Source organism: Heliconius melpomene, chromosome 16 (genome assembly GCF_056956725.1).
Source record: "Heliconius melpomene rosina isolate 202511_hmr_F chromosome 16, ASM5695672v1, whole genome shotgun sequence".
Classification (NCBI taxonomy): domain Eukaryota; kingdom Metazoa; phylum Arthropoda; class Insecta; order Lepidoptera; family Nymphalidae; genus Heliconius; species Heliconius melpomene.
In genome coordinates, this window is record NC_140404.1 from 4195437 (window position 1) to 4223061 (window position 27625).

The following is a 27625-nucleotide window of genomic DNA, read 5'->3' on the forward strand; positions in this document are numbered from 1 at the left end:
ACTCCCACACCCTACTCCTTTAGCGCTCGAAACCTTTTGACGTTCCTTATGAGATGTGCGCCTGTTTTCCAGCTTACCCTGCCTGCAGTGCGTGCCAAGAGCCCCAGAGTCCCAGCCATTAGATTGAGTGGAGTGTCCCCTGCCCACACGTAGCCCTGTAAGAAGTCAAAATTCCACGAGACACTACGGATACCTCCTCCAGCATGGAACTGGAGAAAGCCCCCGCTCTCCATGAGGAAGACTCCAAAGTAACCCTCACTATCAGATTGATTATGCAGGGCAAGGTAAGAATGTTTGCACTTCTTTTGAAAAATAGTATTTTATTGATATTATTTTCTAGTAGCGTTTATTGTAAGATTGTGCTTTTTACCTTCTCTTCTGAGTTGCAGCATCAATGAATAACAAGCTTTAGTAATGAAATTTCATTCCATTAATTTTGGTTTAGTTTTCTTAGGGAAATTACAAGCCTAACAAATAAAAAATTATTGAACTACTATTATTTTTTCTAACATTTTATTTCCACTGAAACATTATATCCCATTTCTTGTTTTCACTACCAGTTCTATATTTACCAAATCAACAAAATTAGATTAGTGTCAATTTTATATGCATATATGTTTTTCATATTATTTTAATATTCTATTTAATTTAATTTGAAAATTATCAAAACAAACGAAAACATAACTGTTATCAAATTGTCATTTAATGACTTATAAAACAGAAGTATGTTAATCTAATATGACATTGATATTTAAATCTTGTTAAGAAACTAGCACTTGTATGGATGCTTAGTGCAATATCCTGTTTATATATTACCTTGCTCGCTTAAAGTAGACTTTAATAACTGTTAACTAACAATAAGTATGTTCTTAACCTGATTAGTTAGTATTTAATGTATTTAGTAGAAATCTAACATTTATTATTATCACACTTCTCACTTCATGTTTGATTCACATAAAATTAGAAAGTGATTTCTTTTTAAATCAATGATGCAGAAAAGATACTACAATAAATTGATTCAGATCGCCTTGGAAATTTAATAATAAACACATAATTTTCACATCATATCTACTCCTATTTTATAAATATATATGTAAACATTAATATAAAATAATGCTGTAACATGTTACAATTTCAAACTAAATGTAGACTTTGAAATTTAATTATTTTACACAAAGAACAATACCTTACAAAAATAAAAAATATTTGCACTGATGAAGAACTTCTAATTAAATAACAAAATGGCTCTCTCGGCCATAAAATGTATTGACGTGAATGTCTACCTATGTGATGTGTCTAGTACCCAGTTTTAATTGGCTGTAATCCAATATAAAGTATAAATGGCGTCTTGCCAGCTATTGGCACTCTCCCTGTTCATCAAACATGTCCATTTGTTTCTTTTCTAATTAAGATTCATGTTAATTATTTTTTTGTTTCATCATTCTCATTAGCTTTTTATTTTGCATTGAAAAACTTTAATTCTCACACTTCAATCTCTATTTTTATTATATTAATATTTATGTATTATTATAAAGAAAAAATTAAACTTTGTTTCATAAACAATTGTAAGGTTAGTAATTAAGTACTTATCAAAACATTCCTCAATTTATACTATAATTTTGAAATATTTTCTGTGTGAGACAATTGTGGTGCAGTGGCATTGTCTGATAGTAAATGTGACGATTGTGGGTTCGACTTCCCACTTGGGGGAATGAATTATTTTTAATTCTTGGTTCTGGTAAGTAGACAAAGCACAGCATGGAGTTCCGTCTCTCCACATGCAATATCATGAAGATTGGGCGAGAAGTACACGGTAAACTGTGTTAACACCTGGTTCCCTCTGCCTAAACCCTGCTGTATGCAAAATGCAGCGTGAAGCTAAAAAAAGATTTGTAAATATACTGCTTGTGGGCGCTGTAACTTATAAATAATTCGACACAATGCTTGCTATATTTACAATTTCATGCATTTGCATGTTAATGCACATAAATTGTTAAGCCACTATGTAAAGCTTGTGTTGAAGTTCTTCGAACCAAACGCACTTTGGTCGTCCATCCTGCATCTATTTGCGTCGTTTCAAGACGTATCACCCGAGATCCTAGACTGACGCATACATTGTTCACATACTGCAGAAGTCAACTGTTGATGCCAGGAACGAACGGTTACGACGCCGACTCTAAAACTGTCATTGTGCATCCCTCACTATTATTGCAGTAAAGAAACGCTATGCTCCCGTCTATTATTAGATAGCAGACAGGAAATCTTTTGTACGATATAAATCTTCGTGCATTCGCATTAATTATGCGTGCGCGTTGCACAATACTTGCCAATGCTTATCGCCTCGGCATACGGAAGTTTTTTCAGTATTTCGAAGTTATATTTTACGTTTGGAGCCACGAAATTCTATATCTTAATTTTTTTCTTTTCTTTTCTTTTGTAGGAGGTTGGCAGCATTATTGGAAAAAAAGGAGAAATCGTTAAAAGATTCAGAGAAGAGGTTGGTATTAATATATTTTGACTACTTTATAAATAAATATTTGCTTATTTGTTTATTTTAATGTTCAATGTTATTATAATTCAAACAAAGAATTTGTTTATTTTATTGATTATTTGTTATAATTGGTGTGTATATGAACTTGGCCTTTTTTCAGTCTGGGGCAAAAATCAACATATCAGATGGATCGTGTCCAGAAAGAATTGTCACAGTTACTGGAAACACTAGTGCTATATTCAAAGCATTCACACTCATTTGCAAGAAATTTGAAGAGGTTTGTATATGTCTCAATAATTATTCTATTTTAAGTAGTATAAAAAAATCATTCAATACTAGCTCATACACCACCCAATTGTGCCTCGAAGTTATCTTACACAAATATTAATTTAAAGAATCTTTCAAACTAAAATAGAAGCTGTGATTGGAAACTAATAATAACATAGTAAATATTTATTATTTGATTATATTTTTTAAGACCAAAATGAGCCTCTATTCCATTATCCTGTAAACCTTGTTATTTAACATGTCTGTTTATAGATGGAGACTAGAGACATATCAATTATTTTACTGATGAAAGGGACTGCACAAATATCAAATAATACTTAACATAAGATTTATATATTTTTATAAGTCAATCTTCATACTATTGTTCTATCAAACCGTGACTCAGTTATATACAGGTTGATTTCTTTTCCATTTCTCCACAATGGCGTCATATATCTTTAAGTCCAAGTTCATAGAGAAGAAACTATTTAGAACTCCATGGATTGGTTTTGGTTTCCATTCGTTTGTCGTTGTAAAATGAGCTTAGAGTAACGCTTGTCACTTACGACACAAGTGTGGCATACATTTACACTGACCTCCACTGTCGACATCAAATTCAAAATTATTCTCCTAGTGCTGTTCATAAATCATAATCCTTCCACATGTAATGCCTTCAGGATGAACACGAAAACTGGGTATCTTAACACTAGGTTCCCATGTTCCCTCTGCCTATTACGTACGGGATACAGCGTGAAGCTTAAAAAAATATAATCTATAATAATTTTAGTAATATGCTATATTGCAGTGGTGCTCACAGTTCAATGAGGGCGGCGGCGGCGGGTCGCGCGCGCCCATCACACTGCGCCTCATCGTGCCGGCGTCGCAGTGCGGCTCCCTCATCGGCAAGGGGGGATCTAAGATTAAGGAGATTCGTGACGTCACAGGGGCCAATATACAGGTGAGCGTTAAAAATACTTTTTTTTTTTCCATTTTTTCAGGCATTTAGCTGGGTATGTACAAAGAGAATTTAGCGTTAAAATTATCAATTTATAGTTTGTGTTGAATTTCGAGACATTATGTGGTAAAACTCAACAGCGCGCTTCTGCCTACCAGAACAAGGAAATCAATATAATAAGTTCTTGAATAGTTTGAACTCAAAACTGTAGCATTTACAATCTGACACCATTTACGATACCATGATGTCCATAATGACTATATGTATTCTGTGTTAAATTATATATTGCTCTATATATATTGCTTTTCAATTACAAAAATAATTTGTTATTCCCTAATTATGACTGACGTTTATTTGCATGGTAGTCATAAAAACAATCTTAGTTTATGTAATCACTATAAGTTTTGCTAGGTTTATGTTAAAATTAAACACGTGATACGTGATTTCAAACATAATATTTTATTTACCCTGTAGTAAATATTTATTATAATAAATAATAATTACAACACAATTTAAAACTAGATTTAAAAGACGCTAAAACAAACTTAAAAGTGTTAACTAACATAAAGAATATTTTTAATTGTTTTTCATCACTTAAAAACTCTTTAAAACTCAAAGTCTATATGCCATTAATATTCATTAAAATGACATAAAAGCAAATACCTGTATTTGAAAAAAAATCTATCTGAAAGAAGATTGCTTTATTCAATTTTATCATTTTAACTCTACAATTTAATAATAAATTGCAGGTAGCAAGTGAAATGTTGCCAAACTCGACTGAAAGAGCTGTGACAATCAGCGGTACATGCGACGCCATTACACAATGCATTTACCACATTTGCTGTGTTATGCTGGAGGTAATTATGTGAATTAATATTGTTTTTTAGCTTAGCAGAGTAGGCAGTGGGAACCCAGTGTCAAGACACTCCGTTCTCCACGCCTTAAACATATTGCATGGCGAGTGGCGGAACTCCAATGTCGCGCTTTGTCTTGCAAGAAATTATCTTGAAATAAATATCGAACTCACAACTGTCGCGTTTACAACGGGTCAAATAAATTATTATATATTTTATTATTTTATATACATAACAAACTGTTTATTCTTTATACAGAGTCCACCAAAAGGCGCGACGATTCCATACAGACCAAAGCCAAATGTAGCCGGACCGGTTATATTAGCGGGTGGACAAGCATACACCATACAAGGAAACTATGCTGTACCCGCACAAGATGTGAGTAGCTTTCTAATATGAGACAGAGTATACAGGGTGGAATTGTCAGCACCACTTTAAATGAAACCACAGTTTTAACTACTCTATAAAAGCCTAATGTAATTCGGAAAAAAAATAATTCCCAAAAATGAAAAAGTAATTTTTTCAAACAAAATAAATAATAAAATTATCGTTTTAAAATAAAACGCCATTTGTAAAGTATAACATAGGCACGCACACACTTACCTGTCAAATCGGAAACGTCGCACTCGTATGTGTGCATCACACGAAATACAGGTATGGATAAAAATCGTGAAATGAAAAAAAAATCCTACGTCCAAACTGTTGAGGTACCTTGTTTAATTTCTTAGGTGTGGGTTTGAAATATATTACCCTATATGCAGTTTCAATAAAAGAAGCGCTGCCTCTTGCACCCTGTATATGGAAAAATAGCTTTGATAAGTAAATGTGTATAAGATTAAGACTTAAAAATATCTTGTTAAGTCATAATTTAGCCTTAGGTTTAGAGTAAATATTTGGAATTATAAAATTTTGGAAAGTAATCTAATGAAAACAATGATATGGGGAAAAATGCAGACTGTCTGTAAAGTTATATTTTTGTTAAAAGAAAGTAGGTATCTAATCTGTTTAGTTTATTAATTGCAATTTTTTTAAAAATCATCTTGGTAGTTTTATATAGGGTAAACCGTAGGGTAGGGGAGTAATTGCTCAATTTAAGGAAAATAAATAAATATGTTGACTTTGGACTATTTAAGTTTGGATATAATTTTCTAATTGTTTTTGTTATTACGTTTATCTATAAAAAAGACTATAATGGTAGATTTTTATAATACCAATTTTGTAAAGACAAGTTTTAAGTTTTTAAAAATTTATAAGATATTAGTTCACATTCTACCATTTTTGCATTAATATTACTAATATTAAATCTATATTACATTTTGAATTCTAATCTTTAAATGGACACTACTGAAGAAATTATTACTTTATACAAAGAGTAATATATATTAAATAAGTCTCTTAGAGTGTGGGCATTAGCTCTTTCGTTTACCTTAATATATAATAATTGTGTATATGTAGGATGTAGGTTTATTAAAGTAAGTTTGTTGTTTTTACTTATTTGTGTAATAAAATTTATGTGTATTAGCTATAAATATGTTTAAATAAATTGTGTAATTAAAATAATGTGCGATAAATAACCTGTAGTAATATTTTATGTCGCACTTTATTTACGTGTCATTATAATGTCCTTCATTAAAGGTTACACAATTAATACGTGTATGAAATTTACATTATAAAGGTTGATTTTACGACATATCTCACTCTTACAAATACAGCGGGTTCAAATCCCGTTCAAAAATATATAAAAATGCTAAATTAAATGCTGATAGACCATATATAGCTTAAGAAAAAAAAGGTACAATATCTCGAAAATTTGACGGTTATTGGGAAACGAAGTGTTTTAACACTACGGCCCCTTTACGGGAAAGAGCGTGAAACAGAGCGCGTTAGTTACGGTGTGTATGGCAGGCGGTGTGCGCGCCCGTGTTCCCCGTGCTCGAGATGAAGCCGCCGCTGGTGGGCGCGCTGCCGCCCGCGCACCTGCTGCCGCCGCTGCACGAGCACCACCTCGTGAGTCACGCCCCCACCCCACCCGACCTCATGTACCCGCGACGATCTGTATTGTAGACCCGGGAGAACTTTACTACTCTATTGCCTATCTCTGTTATCTATATATAGTCTAGTCTAAACCAATAACTACCCGCGAAAACTTCTTTATATTTACTGCCCATCTATTTTATAGATCCGGCAGAACTTTTAGTACTTTACCACCTAACCCTGTTATCTATAGCCTTTCTCAACAACTATACCCGCGACTTTTTAGTACATTACTACCAAATTATATTATGTATTATAGACCTGATAGAACTTTAGTACTATACTACTTATCTCTGTTATCTATAGTCTATACCAACAACTTTACCCACAAGAACTTTTAATACTTTACTGCCTATGGCCTATGGCTAGGCAATCATACAACTTTAATTAGCCTATAATATAGATATATTATTACAGACCTAGGATAACTTTAGTACTTTACTGTCTATCTATATTGCAGAAAAAAGTAAAAAGAATTTAATACCAAAATCTAGAGTCCCTTTCAAGTTACGTTCCGGGCTCTATATTAGGACGCCAATGTACTGTAGAGAAATACTTACTAATCTTATGCCTGTATTCTCTATACAGACATGTTTCACACGTCACTAAAATAAAAATATATGTCTTTATTTAATATCTTTGATTAGTCTTTATTTGAAATATCTTAAAAACTTTTCCCAACCTATATTATATACCAAGAAGTACTTTACCATATTCTATGATTGTTTAGTTATGTATGTTCGTTGTGGTGTTTAGATACCTAGTGTACTGAGATTGTGATTTTTAGAGAAGTACCCATAACAGTTTCAGTTTTTCATCTACTTAATGTCGATTGTTATTTGCTTTAAGCTATTGAAATATAAATGACTAAAATAAAGAGACGGGTAACAAAATATATATCTATGAGGTTGAGTGGGTTAAGGAGTAACTTTATGTGATTGGTGCTGCCCCATATCCCCTTAAACGGTTTGGATGTGTTTCCATCGTAGTTGTAACAACTGAAAACAAAATACTTAGAACTCCCAATGGTGTGGAATGTTATAATATATAATTTACTTTGCGCTGATTGATACCCCCGCTTTCAAATACATTATATATTCGGTAACCTGCTTCGACAATGCACGTGACCCCCAGTCCTGTAAATTAGAGCGTTATATGAAAGTCATAACAGTAGATAGTATACCATTTTTCAGCACGTCTATATTTTTATATACCCTCATTCATCGTATACAATATATTAGTAGTTACGAAGTAATATTTATATCAAGCTTTATCTGTTTGTTTTCTGGCATCGCCGAGACGACCCTAACGTACAAACATTCGCTCACATTGAAATGGCGCAAAAGTTTTTTTTTTTTAACATTCCTATACTTGCACCTATCCCTGTTTAGCCTTTACCACACCTTCTTTCTTTGATACGAGTTAATTATTCGTTTAACTGTGAAGTGCATGATATACATGTCACAAGTTTTAGTTTTAGAATTCAACTCGAGTTGACCTCATCCTAGTTACATTTTGAAATGCATTTTTCACGGGCAGCACCACTCTAAACTCACAATGTGGTGGAATCGGGCAGAGGAAATTCGCATTTCTGTTCCCTTAACTGGGTTCTATGTAAAATAAAGTTAAAAATGTAATAATAGTATTTAAATGTTTACATATCATTCTAAAATTTTATTTTTACCCAGGCGACCCTTTCCAGCGATCCTATCCCGACCATGACAACGAAGATGAAAACAAGCAGCTGGAGCTTGAAAAACTGTTATTATAATACTAAAAATAGAATAATTATATGACATCTATACATTGATACGTGAAACGAAAACTTTTTCCCGCTTTTTACGATAATTGTGCGGAAATATAAAATTGACAAATTTATACTTTAAGAAGAGTACTTTTTTAAATAATGAATAAAAAAAATTGTAAAAATCAATGTTTGATAAGGAAACTTTAGTATAAAGCGACATGCACGTTGCCATGGCAACACGTATTATATGAGTCAATTGGTTTTCTAGTATTAATAAAATAATCAACTTTTCAGATGGGTGGATTAGCTAAATCGCCGCTAGCAGGGTTAGCTGCGCTCGGACTCGGTGGCCTGGGACCAGCGAATACAGGCGGCCTTAACCCAGCTGGTGAGTAAAGTGGAAATTTTAATATTTAATCTATTTACTTATAGTACATTAACGTTTTTTAAATGATAAAGTAAAATATAAACAGCTTGATGGATGGATGTATGAGTTTTGGTAAACTAATTTAAAAGGTAAAAATGTTAAGGCAAAATTAGAGTTGTGTCTTGGCTTGTTAAGTACTAGAACACAATTAGTCTTTAGACATTTTAAAAATTTTGTAGGGCAGTCATACTATAAAAGTTTTCTATCTCCATTTAGCGGAATGGGTAAGGTTCTTTGCTATGATATTCCATTCTCCATTTTAACTCCTTTTTTACGCTTTCAAGCTGAATCTCATATATAGCAAGGTAGGCAGACTAACGTCTAAATGTTAAAATACAGTGTATCACAGTTTGTGTGACAAGTGTTGGGGCCGCTGCTCCGCGATGACTGTTTTTAAAGATATTTCCGATTGCGTAGCGGAACCTAACCCCGCATTATATTTCAATGAATATAGATAATGGTGTTTGTACAGCGTTGGCGGCGCTCGCCGGCTCTCAGTTACGCACTTCGAGCGCGTCCCGCAACCAACCCGCCACCAACCAGCAGTCGCACGAGATGACCGTGCCTAATGAACTCATTGGATGTATTATTGGCAAGGTATGTACATTATTTGTTTAATGAGTTTCATACTTCGCTCCGCCTAGAACAAAGCAAAGACGGAACCTAACGCCGCATTTTGGCAACTAGAATGTAGAGATAAACATAATTCTAATCCACAACGTTTGTAGTCAGCTGCTGTCTTACCAGGCCAAGGCTCTCTTCGTGTTTGTGCATAAACAAGAGTAAAAAAGATTGAAAAATATATTTTTGGTGAATAAATTTTTTAACAAATCTTTGTCTTAGTGTTACCAAAGTACAAATGTTAGCTACAATTTTATTTGTTTTATATTATTGTATATATAATTATATAAATCAAAAGTAACTTTTGCTTATTTTTGTAAAGAGGGTATGTACAAATTATACCTTTTTATTTTTTTAAATAAAACGTAACAATTAACTCTAGGGTGGCACCAAAATCGCCGAAATCCGTCAAATCTCAGGTGCAATGATCCGGATATCCAATTGTGAGGAGCGTGAAAGTGGCAGTACCGATCGTACTATCACAATATCCGGCAATCCTGACTCCGTAGCATTGGCCCAATATCTCATCAACATGAGGTAAGTCATATCTTGCAGTATATTATATTAAAATAATGGAAAATGTGCCTCTCTCTTCCTTTTATACATTTCCTAATATCTTGTAACCTATTCATCCATAGTGATGCCTTAGCCCACCTTTAAGGAACAGTTTGTTTGATTCCACCTGAACATCCTTTGATTTGTCTTTTACCTTTGTTGGGGCGTTTCGATGACCTAGTTAGATTTTTTTTAATTATGATTATTAAGTGTATGCGTCTCGGTCTTATATAATATGGTATTGTGTATTTATATGCTTATGGCGAGTTTAAAAAATGAATAGGTAAATTATGTGACGATAAAATGTGAAAAAAAATTGTATACATGTATTTTATGAATAATTTAATAATTTGAAAATTTTAAACGTTCAAGTCAAATTAAAGCCTAATTATTTGATTTAAAAAGATAAATTATTACAGACATAAAAAATATAATGTATCTTTATTTGAAAGTGAAAGTTTCAATTAATTCAAGTTAGAGTCAAGAAATTATATAAAACAAATAATACGTATAATTAAATAGTCATACTGATAAATTAATGACTTATTATATATTGTTTATCTCCGATCTTATATCAACGTAATTTATACGTTACATTTCTGGCACCAGAAGACATCAGTAGGATACATACAGTATGTATCCTACTGATGTTATAGCTATCAAGTATCAAGCTCCTGTTTCCTTACTGTACTTAAACACTGAATTCTAATCATTAAAACACAATCAATACAACAAACTTAATAGTCATTAAAGTAAAGTATGCTTAATATTTACTTAGGGTGAATGTTAAGTTGTGTTCATTTTATTGCATAAAATAATCACATCGTAATTTGACTAAACTTATTAAAGTTCAAGTTCATCCATTCGAAGCGTAATAAGCAATGCGCAACGCCAATATATGAGAGCGGACGCCAGTAGAAGTAGGCTGTAGGATCTATCGTTATACCGGTCGGCATCGAGACGTCCCACCTCGCCTCGCCCTACAACGCCTACAACGTCCTGTCCCGCGCAGTGTGGAGCTACAGAAGGCGAACCTGGAGGGCGGCACGGCGGGCGCGGGAGGTGCGGGGGGCGCGGGCGCGGCGGGCGGCAGCGCGGCCAGCCCGCTCGCGTCCGCCATCCCGCTGGCGCAGCTGCTCAGCAAGAGCGGTGCGCTGGGCGCGCTCAGCTCGCTGTCGGCGCTGGGCGGCCTATCCGACCTGCTGGCGGGCGCCGCGCCCGTGCAGACCACGGGCGTGCACCGCGCGCACAAGTACCGCCGCGACGACGACCCGCCCGCCTCCAAGGCCAAGGAGCGCAACAAATACAACCCCTACTAGACCATCTACTTTAATGTAGACCGCTCGATTGTTATGTAACGCAATTTTATTTTGACCAAATTATATGTCGTCTCTAAGCGTTGGGGGGTCTCCGTGGCCAAGGAGCGCAACAAACAACCCTTACTAGACCGCCCTTCCACTCCAAAGCACTTGCCTAGTTGCTAGCCTAGTGTACACCGCTCAAATATTACATGACGCAATTTTTAAAGAATTTCTTTGAAAAATTTCAACCTGCACCCCTCCTGTTTTAACATTGCCCTTACACGTTTTTCCGTTCAAACCAATTTATTTATATTTTTCACTATTATTTTAAAAGTTAGAGTGGGGCGAGACGCATATTATTTTATCAAACGATTGATTCTGTGGATTGAAAATGCTTAACAGAAAAATACAAATAAGAAATTTAAACTTCATTGTCGTTTTTAAAATTATGTCTATAAACACTACATGCAAAAGTCTGATGAAAAAAAATGCTTCCATTCCAAATATGAGTAACCCCCCCTAAATTTTATTACTTGCAGTTCTCTACAAACATCTGAAAGACCTTCACATTGACAGTTTTGAAATAAAGTGACTGTAACGTACGAACAGACAGACATGACGAATCTATAAGAGTTCTGTTTTTTGCCATTCATCTACAGAATCCTATAATAAGAAGCACCGTAGGTACATTCCGGGTGCACTCCCCTTAAAAATATTTAATGCATTTTTTTTGATTAAACAAACAAACTATGTTACGCATTACGTAATATCTTATTTCCCCCTAAGTTGCGTTACGTAATACTTGAACGCCCCTGATATCTGATTGTATGCGATGTGCATTATCAATGAAATATTGTTTATTTTATTTTGTAATTTTATGAGTGTATTAAAATTTGTTTCGAGTTCGTAGTGTGTCTCGTTTGAGCGTGTGTGTGATGCACTTTGAATCTCGACTCTAAAAAAAATTTAAAAGACTGTTACGTCTACTTAGGTATATACAGGTTGGGAAGTAATAACTCGATACGAATTTTCTATTCGATATAGAATTTGTCGTTGCACAGACTTTTGTTTTCTTTCAATTTACTTCCATTTAGCTGTCATGTATCAGTCGATCTGACAGCTTAATAATTGTGCATGATGATAACAAACAAAGGTTGTTTGTATGATTGAATTGAAAGCGATTATTTATTTTTCTATAACGTATAATATTTTAATTTATCACTTACACATATTCTCATTTTAATTCAAAGCACCGATATTAATCGATATTTATGAATCAACCGTAAATCGATAGATTACTCACATAATAAACATCGATTTTGTATATTAATAAATAACGTAGTTAACATTATATTCTCAAACTGCCACGTTCAATCAACGCGTAATATAATTACATATATTTTATTACGATACAATTGGTACTATTTATTGCGTTTGCCTGCAAAATGTGTAGGCTAATAACATTTTTCATGACATGGTATAAACAGTAAGGTAGAATAAATTGAATATTTTTATAATATATTCAACAAAAATCGTAATCGTAAATCGTATAAAATAGATTTCTTTTCAATTATAGAATTTGCGGTTTAGTATTGTTATAGCTGTATTTAAAATTTAGTATAACTTGTAAAATCCAAAATATGTTTGTTTTTTTTTTGTAAATTGCCCTACATTTCAATAGAGATAATATAAAAAGAAATAGCAACAAAAGTTTAAATTATTTTAATTTACTAGACATTATTGATTTTAATCAGAAGGTAAAGAAAAAAAAAGAAAGATTTAGATGCGTGAAAAACAACAATAAGGTGGTACAGAATGTCCACCATTTTATTTATTTTAAACTGTATTGTTTGGTCACTATTATATTATCTCAATGAACTGTAGATTTTCTTTTTTTATTACTTTTCAATCTGCATGTTTACTTTGTAGATGTTCATTTTATTTATTACGTTTAAGTTATAGTTTATAGTAAATAAACTTGTATAATTAATTTTTATACTGTAAATTTTAAAATTTTGTGTCTTGTATTATCCAAAGAGGGCAAAATAATTTTACACATTTTGACAAAAGAAATATCGAAAATAATTAATTTATTCCTTTTTTGAGTGATCAACAAAAAACCAAAAGCAATAGACATCTAATAATATCTAGAAATGTGACAATAGTAGAAATTACGTAGAAGCTTAAGCTGTAGGTATACAGAGTGCTTCGCGTTTTAATGATTGTATAGAAGGCTATTGTAATTACAATACAGGGTGTCTAGCGAACACATCAAACTATACTTCGAAATAATTAAGATGATATATGTTTTACTTTACTCTTTTATCCTAGAATTGTGCTCTTATAGTATAATTAATTATCGTTGTTTTTTAATATCTTTGTCGTTCTGACCAGACAAGTTAATATTTAAGATACTAGAAAAATCACGCTTTGTATAAAATGATTCAAAATTCTTTAGAAAGATTAAATTACATATTAATATGTAATTTAATTATTCTCAAATATTTTTTTGCGTTTTGTACTAAAAGAGACGATTTCCCAAGATATCTACAGAAACAAGACTTTCCATTTTACCTCTTAAAGTCCATAGAAAAAAGGTTGCAAAACGAATAATTCGCGTTTCCCGTCTAAAAGTTTCTCGTAAGTAGGCTGTTTTATGCTTAAATCATACCAGAAGACATTCAATTCTGAGATAAAAGATGTCTACATTTGATTTCCCGAATCTTATGAAAGCACAAGAAAACATCTCAACAACTCATATTTATGAAGTGTAGTTTGATGACGATAGATGAGTCAAAACTCTGTATATTTTTTTAAATTAATCTAGATCGTCGTTTATAAGAATTGAATATATAAAGAGCGGTTATTTAACTGGTAATTTTATTGATTGAATGGATTTTAAGTTTACGCGACTTTGAGTTATATGATATAATCGTCATTCGATTTATTATTTCATCTACACTTAATTCTTCTCTTTTTACGATATAATCACTTGTAAACACATTTAATTGCACGCTTAAAAACAAATCTACAGCATTGAGAAAATTGAATTATGTCGCTTGGCTTAAAATAAAGCCACTGCCGAGAGACGCCTATTAAACTTTTATAAGTAGTTTTATTATTAAGCGTGCAACTGTATTTACAATTTCAGGTCATAGGATAGGCGCTGTTGTAGAACGGAATGTTTTTATATTTTATAATATTATAATAACTGATTAGTTTTTAGAATCTGAAATAGAAATAGAAAGCGGTGAGAATATTATATTAATAACAACGTTTTACCTTTACAAGTACGTCGTTAGTTAGGGCGAACTTAAAATCGAGGTCCAATTCGAATGTTTAAAAGTTAGATATAGTTCCAGGTGAATGCAAATTATTTGCCTGCCGGTATAATTTTATTTGTAATTTAAAAATCATGTTAACTTTAAGATAGACTTTCTTTTCAGGAATCGTATTCGCTAGTATTGTTAAGAAAAAGTGTTAAAAACTTACTTAATAAAATCATAATAGAATGTGTGTTTTTCCTTACCCTATTCTGTTCTATTAATGTTACTATTATACATCATTTTAATATAGTATGAAAACAAAGCTTCCTCTAGATCCACGCCAAATTCCCGTCTCAGATACTAAAATTCCTGAAAGCTGAAATTTGGTCCATCGAGAACCTTCATCCTACAACTGGATCATCCAAACTCCCGGTAAGATTTTTCTTTCCCTACATTTTAATTTGTTTCCTAGATTGTCCACTCATTAATTAAAAATATGTCCCTCCTCCAGTTCCAATAATGTTTACTTTTTATTCTATCATTTTAGTGTTTTAGAAACGTTACAAAGAGTATGTTTTTTATTAGTTTAGTTGTTTAGTGTGAATATTTTATAAATACTATCATTACAGAGTAACGAGCGACGGAAATTGAAGAATTACCTCGACAATTTTTATAACAAAATAACATTAAATCCCATGGTTAATAAATATTTGAATTAGTATGGTATCCGCAATAATGTCGCGTCATACTAATAAAAGTAACCGCATTGCAGGATCACGATGGAGACGGCGGGCGTGCCGCTGCCGGGCTACCACTACATCGCGCCGAACCACATCGTCAAAGCGCCGATCCATTGAATGGGGCTCCGCGGCCAGACTTCCTACGTTGCAAACAAATTTTACAACACTGACCGCTACTACATCCAACCGCAATACGGAAATCTGGCTCCGATGTACTTTTTCAAATAAAAATTTTGACCAAAACAATCGGTAAACAAGAGGGGAAGCAATTGGCACATAGCTGAGCGTATGTTTACATTTGTTACGAGTTTATAAGTATTTTAGATATTCTTATATTTATTCTCCGGTCGAGCGCTCGGAGTACAACTGTCACTCGGACGACTGTCGAGTATCGATTTTGGCACTTTGATTGGAAATCTAAAGGACTGAAGTTTTGATTATTTATTCGGTCCGTGAGCAGTGCGTTGCGACGACGTAGATTAGGGTTGTCTACAATTCGCCTTCGTCCACTGCTCAGGGATTTTCTCTGGCGTCAAGCGCGACTAAGCTGATCGAATTTACTATGGATTTAAGCGGTCACGTAATTCTCCACATTCGGTTGGATTTAAAATTATTTATGGTCGGTGATGATCGCGAACAAATGAATCATTTGAAATTATTTACGAGAGTCGACGTACATTAGATGTAGATGCGTTACAATCGACCTCGGGCTCGCTGACGTAGCTTAGTGTTAGATTAGCGACAGAGTGAGAGGGTTAAAGACAATATTTGTAAATAACATAATCGTAATTGCCTGGAAAATTAGGTGTTACAATAAGCACTTCTGCGATCTCGTGTTTAATGACAATTTAGAGAAATGTGGAATACTGTCGTGTCTTTTGGGATAACTGATAGTTTGGTAACGGTGAACTTTAGAAGAAAGTAAGTAGCTTTTGTATCATACGAATGATTATTAAATAGCAAATACAAGAGCATGAAATTCTGGACAGAAAATTGTTAGTAATCTACTAAATTTAAACATTCAAATAAATTTATTATTCATATAAAATTGCTTAGTAATCGTTTATCTTAGTAGAAGCTAGCAATAAGGTTCGTTTCCATGATTTTTTGATACTTCGCATAGGAAATAAATTGTCATTAACTACCGGATTGTGAGATTAACAAGTGGCGTCGCGCGAACGTGACGTGGCTTTACGAAACCGATGGGATCAAATCCTTTAAGAAACTTACATTAACAGAGAAACGGCGGTGAACTGAAACATTCAGTATATTATATTTTAAAATGTCGTCTATTATCACAAAAAAGACGTTAGCGTTAGATGTAAAATAGTGTTACTAAATGTGATAGTCTTCTAATTTATTTGACATTGAAGAATTCTAACATTATAAACACCTCGTGTACATCGGCAACAGCGTTTAAGTCGAATAATATTGGTCCAGGGATCAAAGCCAAAGATTGTTGAATTTGTTTAACATTATTGATGTTGTGGATTTATGCTAAATTATTCTGGAAGTAGTTACATTAGTGTTTTAAGAACATTTTATTTCAATTACGTTATCACCCTCTCCAGACTGCTCATGGTATTTAGTGTTAGATCGAGATTTTAGATAGTCTGTGGTAAGCGACATAAAAAATAAAAATTAAAAAAAAACTTTAGGGTAAAATAGATTAAGGTAAGTATAGGACCAGTGTAATAAGATGCTTTCCAGTGAAGTATTTTTGATCTTTTAGAAAAACTAGTGCCACATTTTATTAAATATTTTGTGCCAAAATGCAACCATGCCAAGATATGCAGGTTTATCTTTATACAAGACATCTCGTCGTTTTGTCGTTTAAACTTATTGAATATCTCACATATTAAACACGTTCGGTTAAACCACAAATAATATTATTTTGCACCCTAGATTAAGATATTTTCACGGTTAGGGTTATAGTCTCGGAACATATCCTAATACATATTATACCCCTTACGTCTTCCCTTCCAGTATTTCGTTACGACTTGAAACATTTGTGCCAAATATGTATTATAAATTGTCTGTTTGTTTTGTGTTTGTGACGTTCTATTAGTGCTAGTCAAATTGGTCTGATATATAAAAGACAAAATGTTATTTAATAAATTCTAGTCAAAATTTATTTGGATCGGTAATCTTATTATTTAAATTTTTAATCATATTTTATTTATTCGTGGATGTCTAAATTTGTTGTTTGTTAGGGTATATTTGCGTGCTCTCACTTAAAGTATTTTTATCTTAGCAATAAAAATGATAAACTCAATTATTTATAAAAGAAAATATACAATTAAGACAATGTATAGAGCTTTTTAAATTTAAGTAACACGCAGGTAAAAGTAGATTATAATCTATACAAATAACTGTGTAACGATAAGAATTGTTACTCAAGAGAGAGAAGAAATTCTATAGCTGTGATGAACGATTGAAATAGCACTTTTGTGCATGCTACGTCAGTTTAAACTGAACAAGTGTGGCCATGGATAATTCTAGAAGGCTCTTTACTGTGGACTGGGTGTAGAATAATGACCTTAGAGCTTCAGCAGTAGGAACCACAAGGATCGGGGGGAAGGTCCAGGTCCACGTCGAGCGGTAAAGCAGCTGTTTATTGTTTAGATTGCTCGTTACGTTACGGCAATTGTAACGCAGATACTTTCTGATAAAAAAAATGTATTTATTAGTCTATTGGTGTTGTTAAATTATACATTTAGTACAATAATAAATATGTACTATTTTCACTTATATAAATAACTTGCAATACAAATGAACATCCGATATTGTAATCGTATTACTTAAGTATTATTGTTACTGTTATTTTGATTTGCTCAATTATTTAAATGTTTATGTAAGCTAGATCTGAAATGACGTTAATTTTTGTTGGGAATTTGAGTGTAGCTTAAATATTTGAGACGCGGAACGTGTCTTTTTTATATGGGAAACTTTTACATAAATGACAAGAACGGGCTGTACGCTTTCGCTATGCAAATGCGATCTAAAAAAAATAACTTTTCGATTTATATTTTGCGTAATTTAGTTTTCATTCAAATACCGCACACAGTACACAAGCCCTGGGAGAAATATTTTTTATTCGAAACGTCTATTTTATTCGCAAATTATGTTGCTATTTAAATTAATTATTATGTAAAATATTTTATAGATTTTTATTTCTTTATATCGCTTTGTTGGAACATCTTTAATTATTAGCCTTTTATAGACAGGGTCAGACTGCGCTGTATAATAGTATAATTAAAATCAATTTTAGCAAATATTTACTAAATGTAATAGTAAATTTTTATTCGTGTTAGCACCTGAATTTTTTATTGTTATGCACCTTTTTGGAATTCCCTCTATGAATTTTGTGACTTTTAAGGCGAGTTAAAATTACTTAATTAACGGTTCATTAAATTGGAACACGTTCATTCCTCGTAGACTGCGAACATTTAAAAGGGGAACGTTATTGTAAAGTATAAATGAATTTTGAACGTACTTTCAAGAAATAAAAAGAATAATGGAATAACTGGGTAAAAAGGGTTGTGTAGTTTGTTGTGTATATACATACAATATTCAACTCAATATAAATATTCGCTTTATTCTTCAAACACACTTCGATTCGGAGTTACAAATCTCGATTTATAATATTGTAGAATACCAGGGTAAATAATAATAATGATATAGTCGATATAAGTTTACTTCACAGGCGAGTTTAAAAACCACTATACAAATACTTGTAAAGCTTATTCTGTTGTAAACTTTTGAGAATATTTAAAGAAATGTAATTAGAATTGTATCTTTTCTTTGTGAGCTAAGAGTGAATACTTCAAATTGTTTGTAATTATAATGGGTTGCACTTCAAGATATAGCTGACGGGGTGTACGAATGCTTGGCAATTGAGAATAGAAAATTAATTTTTACTTCATTTAGCAATAAATTTCGTACTTTCGACTGAATATAGTTAAGATCATCAAAACAATCTATGAACAAACTGTCAGTCTTTGCAATTTTATAAGCATTTAAATTTTCTTTGTAACCTTCTCGAATAACATTGTAACTCTGTAATCTCCATTTGTTGATATTTGATGCTACCAAGTCTCCTCTTAATAATATATTGTGGTGTTCAAGTACTATATATATTTATTTATATATACATTTTGATGTATTAATTAACAAAGTAATCGTGTAAGGCTCTGTCTGTCGCAAGTAACGAGTATATGAGAGGCAATTTTTTTTAAAAAAAGCAATAATTTACTGTAATAAATTAATTTTTAAATCATAAGACGATTTCGTATTAGGTCTCAAGTGCACACGAACATTTTGATTGAAAATTTGTCTGAATGAATAGAATTTATTGTTTGACTATGAGGTCGTCTTTTGATGTTTGACTTGTACTTGTTACTTGTTATCTTAATATAAGAAAAAGGACAGAGTCTTCGGTAAAGTAGTTTAATTCATTATTTCTTATTTTTTTGCAAATCTCTAGTGATACTATAGATAGGTGACACGTAGATCCAACGGTTAGACTTTCACTTGTCATATCTTTTAAATATCAATGTAATTGTCGACATATCTAATCGTTTTGTGAATTGAATTGATTAATGTTAATAAATAAATGTTGTACGTACGGTTACAGTATACTGTCATTATGGTTAGTTTCGATATAATTAATGTTTGTTTTCATTATGTTTATTCAATAAAGTGTGTAAATAAAGAAGTCTTTCATTTGTTTTTATCATCAGTATTTAAAACAATCCAAATGTAGCTCATATAAATGTGGAATACAGTAAATTCTGGAAAAGATTATCTTTTTACTTTTTTAATTAAGAAAAGATTTCCTTTTTCCACAATTCATCATAAGAGATTCAAGATACTTAATGCATGTTGAATGGCGTAACTTAACGCGGCGCTTGGTGTTTTTACCAGAGCGAGTAAATGAAAATATTTCCCTGAATACGAATTAGATATCTAGCTCGATTCTGCGTCGCTACGACAGCCTCGCAAAGTAATAAATTTTAATAATAATTAAATTCTCTTCAACTTTATGTAGGTATGAAGCAGGTACATATTTTGGTATTGTATTGAAATATAAATAAATCATTTTCTGTTAAGACAGATAAGAGAAACATCTGCTAGGTCATTGCTTCTTTCACGATATTAAAGTCGTAATAAATGTTATATTATAAATATAATATTTTATCATTTCACTTAGTGACTATTTCACCCTAAATAGATTAATACCCTAATAAAAATTATTTAACTTTAGCATATTAAGGAAGATAGGTATATATCCTACATTATTGATTAACACAGTTATGCATAGACGATCGTATATTTTCATTGCGTTTACTAAGATTTTTTTTCTGTACTACAGGAACCGTAGACCTGCACATGGTCTTACGATAAATGGTGGAAACACAGACGCACAACAAAGTAATTCCATCTATTTAGATGTTGTATTTATTCGAAAATTAATTATTGGAAATACATTTGCTTTTCGTAGCAAAAGCAATGCGTAGAGGCCTCTACGAAGCTGGTGATATTGCTTAACATACCTGTCTGTGCTACGTACTTTGGTTCGTTACACATTATTTAGTTTAAATACTTTTTTCTAATATAATAATTATGTGTGAAAATATTATGATGATTCTGTACTGTGTGGATCTGCGTTCATTTTGGCGTACTTTTCTAACTATATAAAGATTCCCTAATTATATGTTAACATATAAATAATAAATTTCGACGTAATAAAGTTTTATTTTTAATAGAAAAAAGAATATATCTAAGGCACTGAAACGGGCTACGCTTACAATGTTAGTATTAAAGCATAGGTACTCTGTGTACATACCCATCTATTGTACTACGTAAATACGCAAACGCGGGCGTTGACTCCATTCACCATAGAAATACCACCTAAAATCGATTTTGCTAGAGTTACAAAAGGTTTGCACGTGTTGGACAAATACGAGTAGAAAGTAAAAAGAAAATGAGATTCTTATATATTTATAATATAAATCAAATGTCTTGATATTAATATACCTGCAACTTATTATGTATGTAAATGGAGAGTTCCTTCCTCTATACATACACAAGTAAATTTAAAGCAACCTGAAACACTATTACCTACTTTGCTGTCAGTAATACAGTATCACATATTCTACTTATCTATTGGAAACAATGTATGCTAAAAGCATTACGTAGACTCCAGTAATATTCAATATAGCTTTTATATCATTTCCCTTTTATGTTTTACCTATATCTTCGTTACCCAACCGATGTTCAATATACCTTAAGTAGATAGAGAGAGAGAGAGAGAGAAATAGACTTTTTATACTATAAATTGAAATAAAATTGATTGTATTGCTAGTAAACTTGTATAAGTAACAACTAGCAGCAAACGCGAGGTCGAGGATTGAACTCGCCTGCCTTTTCGCTATTATCGTCGTTCACGCGATGCCTTAACGCCCTGACCTCCAGGCACTTTTGTTATTGACTTTCTTGTACCTCACACTCGCTATGGGTAAAATAGAACAATGTTACATAAAATTACTTTGTTAAAATTCAAATCAAACCAACATGTCATCTAAACTGACATCGTAATTACAAAACCGTTGATAAATGCCAATCACTTACACGTCATTAGCATAACCGTAATGGAACAAAGGATTTAGTGACACCAAAACCCGTCAAAATACCTAACTCTACAACATATAAAAACATAAAATTAATAAATAATAGACTTACAAATGATTAAATAAGTTTATTTCTTATTAATGTGATACAATAAATATGTATGTGGCCCAAAATAAATTGAACGACAAGCGATGTCGGTGAGGCGGCGAGTGCGCATGCCCGCCACTGCGCCACTGGCGGCGCGCTGCCCCCTGGCGGACTCGCGCCGCAGTCAGTTGCGTAACAAAGCCCACTCGCCTCTAGACGCGACGCTGAAAACTTCAGCTGGTCGTCGACGGTATGGGGAAACGTAAATCGCCATAAACTTTCCCGCGGTCCGCGCTTCTATAGGACTGGAAATATTTTTTTTTATCTACCCTCGTTCAGAACTCACTGGACTCTTAACTTATGGCTTTACATTGTTTTTGTTTGTAGAGTTTTATAAAGTTGACTGTAGTGGACAGGGAGCCGATGCGGATTTTGCCGGTTACGTATGAAATAGTGCGAACGTATTAAGTGTGTGTGTCGATCTGTTTTGTTTTCCTCTGCTTGGTAGCGAGTGGTGGCGGTGCCCGGTGGGACCGCGCTGGTGGTGCGGAGGAATCGATACTGCGGTGGGAGCGGCAAGGTAAACCTTTACTATCTTTTTCGCTTCTTGAGAATTGTCCTTTCGCGAATTTTACTTCGATAATTATTTGGGTAGTTTCTGATGCACATTTGTTTTGGAATATAATGAAATATAATTTTTTTTTACATTTTTTCGCCTACAATAAAAGTTTACTTTTGTTATATAATTTACGTCTTTGTCTTTGTTGAACAAGTTGGGTCGCTCACGAATTAGAACTTTAAAACAACGTTTTAAACATAACCGGACATTTTTGTAATATTTGTCAATTAAAAACCAAGAATATGATTTTAGGTAGGACAGGTTATGAGTTCGTTTCCCATTCGGGAAAATGATGTGTTTAATATTTTCATTTCTTCACTCTGGTGTCGAGGCAAAGGGCGGCGTTGAGTTCCGCCACTCAATACGCAATGTGTCAATCTGTTTCTGGCAGAGCGTAGTGTCTTAGCACTAGAATCCCTCTACCTACCCTGCTACATTTTTGTATTGCCAAAAAAAATGTAATAAATTAATTTCAGTTAGATAACGTAAATCAATGTAATTTTAAGTGAAGTACCTACATAAATACCTAAATAGGTACCTCATATATAAATGCATGTAACATAAAAGGCGAACAAAAAATGTTGATTAAATAATCAGCAAATTGAAAAAAAAACATCTAATATTCTACTCACCAAATACTACGACGTATGAAATTTAAGCATACTAATATATTGCGCCGAATGGCTTAATATATATATTTTTCTTTTTTCTATATTTTACCTTACAGCCTTAAACTTATATAATATACCTAAAAAAATATTGTCATTTATAACCAATAACAAAACAAACAAAAAACAATTGCAAATGAAAGTATTTTACTATAAAACAATATACATATATACATTTAAAAATAGATGTACTTATGTTTGGACAACTTTCTGCTGTTCAAATATTGGGCTTAGGCCAAAATATGACGTAAAGTATTCTTATGAACTAGGTCAGAAAAATGTGAGAGCTCAAGTAATTATTGGTTTCATTAATACAATAATTATTATGCTGGCATATCGCGAAACAGTTACATTACATATATGTACCTATATTTTTAAAAAAATAACAAAAATCGTTACTTAATATGAGGTGGAAAGTTAAATTTCTATACCTTTCTTTCTATACCTGAAACGTCTAATGCATGTGCTCTACATTATATCTTAAACTTTTAGAATATAAGTAATTTCAATAGTTTTTTTGAGAGACTGCCCTTTATTACAAGCATTGCCATACCATGTTCCTTGCGGCTGTAACTAGTTCTTCCTTAATTATTCCAATATCTTCTTAGCAATAGTTAACAGCAGGTTAAGGCCTACGCATTAATTGAGATTATAACAAGCTCTGGCTTGTCAACTATTCCATAGACTCATGTTTATTTATAGAACATTTTTTGGGATATAAGTATGTATAGACTGTAATGTTTTTTTTGTTCATTTTTATTTAAATATCTATGACAAAAGTAAAAATATAGTGTAACAATATTAATAAATGAAAATATATATACTAATCTGCAAACAATGTCATAATAATATTTTGCTTTGCTATGAAAAAAATACACTAGTCGTTCTCGTTCATATACGATTCTGCGCTTATCCTTTTTGCCGTCGGCTATAATGTTTTTAAAGCTTGAAAATAAAAAACAAAGATTGCTTAAACAAGTTGAGTTTAACGTATAAGAGATAAGTGAACCATACACAAACACACACAATATATACAAATATATATGCTTAAATAATATTAGTAAATGAAATAGGCGCTTTCGTCTTCAGTCAGACTGTATTATCAAGACTATTGTACCCATGTATTTCAGACCTTTTTAGCAAAACCAATTGCAAATAATAACATACTTAGTTTAAAAAAAAAATACTTTATTTGTTCAACAGATTTTACACAAAAATAATTGTTACAGAGATCTCCTTTTAAGCAAGTAATGCCTGTATTAGGACATCCCGGTCTTCCAATATAAATATCTTTTAGCTTTTAGCTTTAGCTTAGTTAGTATTCTATTAATCTTTGTAAATTGTTTTTTTTTTTAAGATAAAATGTAGTGTGCTACCGGAGTAGTAATGCTTTTTCCTTTTCATTTATAGTACTTTATAATAAGAGGATTACTTGAGAGACAAGTCTTAAATAATATACCTAATTAGTATACACAATATTTGTAAAAGTGTACGTAGGTACATGAAAAGAGTAAAATGTTACTTCTATATAAAGTTTAACCTACACATGTTACGCCTGTCATTAATTTTTTGTCTACGACCCGCTTACACCTCGTTAATTAGGTCGAAGGTTCTAAAAATATAGCTTAATCAACATGAAAGCCATTAAATCTACGAACATCAGCGGTGTGTTCTTTGGACCGTCAAGTTTGCACCATACTCGTGAAATGGCTAGCGAATAAAAAAAAATACTGAAAATTAATTAGTTGCAATATATACGAGTATTAACACCAACCTTCCCATATTACCTATTTGTTATTTCTTTTATATATTTGATATTTCAAAACTCAAATAATAAATAAAACAATCTATGGTACATGTGATCCAATATTAGCTAGCTTCTTCAAAAATAAAAACATTAACAATTTCCATTTCTTCGTTTCATTTCATAAATTGTGTATAAACTTTAGCTTAGAAAACTGAATTTTGCTATGTTATTTCCCATAATTCCTTCAGACACTAAAGGAAATTGAACCCACAACTATCACATTTACAATCGCACGCAGTCCCACTGCGCCATGACCGCCTCAATAATTAAATGTGTCTAATATTAATTCTGTTTTAGGTACCTCTAATCTCATTTTAATTCGTTCTACTTAAAGTTAAAACTATTCTAAGATTTTATCTAATACTAACGGCCCGCCGGCGGCTTCGCCTACGTGAACTACGTTATTATTAATTTCTGTCTCCATAAGTGACGTCTGTCTCCTACGTCCTATAAGTGACGTCCATGCAAAATATGAGACTCCTAGCATTTGTAGTAACGAAGTTTCATACAAACTTTCAACCCCAAAAACAACCCCTTAGAAGTCGAATATTGCAAATTCCCGTCTTAGCAAGCACCTACGTCCTATAAATAACTCCTATGCAAAATTTGAGATTTCTAGCACATGTAGTTTCTGAGATTTCGTGATGAGTGAGTGACCTCTCGATTTTATATATATACTAGCGGCCCGCTCGCGGTTTCACCCGCGTGAAATATGTTATTATTACTTTCTGTCTCCATGACTACGTCCTAGTGACGTCTATGCAAAATTTGAGACTCCTAGCATTTGTAGTAACGAAGTTTCATACAAACTTTCGACCCCAAAAACAACCCCTTAGAAGTGGAATATTGCAAATTCCCGTCTTAGCGAGCATCTACGTCCTATAAATAACACCTATGCAAAATTTGAGATTCCTAGCACATGTAGTTTCTGAGATTTCGTGATGAGTGAGTGACCTTTCGATTTTATATATATAGATAGAAGATAGATTTATTGTCATTAAATATAATGACAAAAGATAACTATCTCAGTATTATCAAATTTATTCGATATCCACAATATGCATGAAATGCTTGGTAATAAAAGTTGGCAGTAGGTTTGTAAATCAGTGCGACTGTAAAATATAATGGCTTGTAATATCATGAATATTACATTGGATATTTCTGCTTCTATACAAAGTAAGCAAGGTTCATAGAAAGGAAAATATTATATTAAATAAGGATATGTTAAATATTTTATATGTATATAACGTGGATTATAGAAGAACGTAAATTATCGTTTTATATAAATAGATGATATGGAAGAAATATTATTATTGCGGATATTTGTCAAAGCAACAGAACTCGAAACCATTTTAGTGTGTCAGTCTGTTTGTGAGTGTATGAACAAATCTTGTTACGTGGACTTTTCCTACCCAAGCGTGCACTGCAGAATCGGCTTGACTAATTTAAATACAGTTTTCACTATTAAATTTTGGGGAAAAACAGCTTAAATAAATATTTAATTGCTTAAAATTTTCGTTTTGAACGTATAGATATTATCTCTAGAATAATAAGTTGTATGGTGATAAAATAAACAGTTTTCAAGATTTTAAAACAAAACAAGTAAGAAAAGCATAGGCTATGTTTTGAAAAACTTCAATTCTTAATATTTTAAGAAAACTAATATAAACCCAATGAACTCTTAATATTACATGGAAAATAAAAATGCAAAAATGATTTTTTCAAACACAAATATCAAAATTATGGTAAAAAATAGTTAAGCTATTTTATCTAGTTAAACGTAATAAATTTTGACAGTATTTGGAATGTAGTGTACATTTTAATGATTCAGTGTCTAATATTACATGAGTAAACAATGTTTTGATGAGAATACTTGTGTTGGACACTCGTATCGGCAGCGAATGTCAAATGTTATAATTAGCCTAGACTTGTGTGCCATTCGCCCTTGAATTGTACTGAATGTATAAAATTAAAAGTAGATTCATACTATTACAAATATAATTAGTGTGCGTCTAATATGTATTTCAATATAATGTCCACTTAAAGTATTTACTTTCATATTTCGTTAGTAAAAAACCTTTTACATAAATTATTAAAATAAACTGGCACTACAGCCAAAAAAAGTGTTTCTTTTTCTCTTTTTATTTAGGTCCAATTTTTCTTCATTCCCATATATGTATCATTGTTAGTGAGATGAAAGTGGCAACACTGCCAAATTTAGATGTCACGCAATATCTTATGATCATGGTGGGAAAAAGATTAAAGTTAAATCAGCTGTTCCCTATCCGTTCCGTTCCATATATCTTAGTGGTCCTCCTAAACTTCTACACTTAAGGAAATAAGAAATTCCTTCATACAAATTTTAGATAGTGCTTATGCCGTTAGGACATTATAAATTGTCTAAAACTCGTGATGACTAAAATATAAATTTAATTTTCTTGGGTTGGTGTTGAAATGTAATGTTTTATTTTCTTGATGTATTTTTACAATTCCGAACAGCATATCCAGCTTGTTCGATTTCACGAGTCGTTAATCAACTTCGCCTCGTTGCCC

The 27625-nt window shown here is 32.4% G+C and overlaps 2 protein-coding genes and 1 long non-coding RNA gene across 36 annotated transcripts in view; all 3 read left to right on the forward strand.

Moving 5' to 3' along the window:
- Positions 1 to 211, forward strand: part of LOC146530731 (uncharacterized) — a 161255-nt gene extending 161044 nt beyond the window's left edge. Inside the window, exon 6 of the long non-coding RNA XR_014878858.1 lies at positions 73 to 211. This is a non-coding gene — a long non-coding RNA (uncharacterized LOC146530731). The remainder of the gene's footprint in view (positions 1 to 72) is intronic.
- Positions 144 to 19972, forward strand: LOC146530732 (poly(rC)-binding protein 3-like). Of its 8 annotated transcripts, none has more exons than XM_085198850.1 (11): positions 144 to 284; positions 2441 to 2497; positions 2652 to 2768; positions 3564 to 3716; positions 4463 to 4570; positions 4826 to 4945; positions 6473 to 6574; positions 8643 to 8736; positions 9230 to 9372; positions 9779 to 9933; positions 15291 to 19972. In XM_085198850.1, the coding sequence occupies exons 1-11, from the start codon at positions 204 to 206 to the stop codon at positions 15373 to 15375; spliced, it is 1215 nt and encodes a 404-aa protein (XP_085054976.1). In that variant the 5' UTR covers positions 144 to 203; the 3' UTR covers positions 15376 to 19972. The 8 variants fall into 8 exon arrangements, with proteins under 8 accessions (XP_085054976.1, XP_085054977.1, XP_085054979.1 ...); XM_085198851.1 differs by having other exon boundaries at positions 9248 to 9372; XM_085198853.1 differs by having other exon boundaries at positions 3576 to 3716; positions 9248 to 9372.
- A 2206-nt stretch (positions 19973 to 22178) lies between these two features.
- LOC146530733 (glutamate-gated chloride channel-like) overlaps positions 22179 to 27625 on the forward strand; it is a 54796-nt gene continuing 49349 nt past the window's right edge. For all 27 annotated transcript variants that reach the window (XR_014878834.1, XM_085198855.1, XM_085198854.1 and 24 more), the window contains exon 1: positions 22179 to 22558. The gene's annotated coding sequence lies outside the window, so the exon portion shown is untranslated. The remainder of the gene's footprint in view (positions 22559 to 27625) is intronic.

Coding starts and splice junctions, on each gene's coding strand:
- LOC146530732 (XM_085198846.1), top strand. CDS start 204: ATGGAACTGGAGAAAGCCCCCGCTCTCCATGAGGAAGACTCCAAAGTA. Junction 6,575..8,642: donor CGCTGCACGAGCACCACCTC/GTGAGTCACGCC, acceptor TCAACTTTTCAG/ATGGGTGGATTAGCTAAATC. Junction 9,373..9,778: donor TTGGATGTATTATTGGCAAG/GTATGTACATTA, acceptor AATTAACTCTAG/GGTGGCACCAAAATCGCCGA.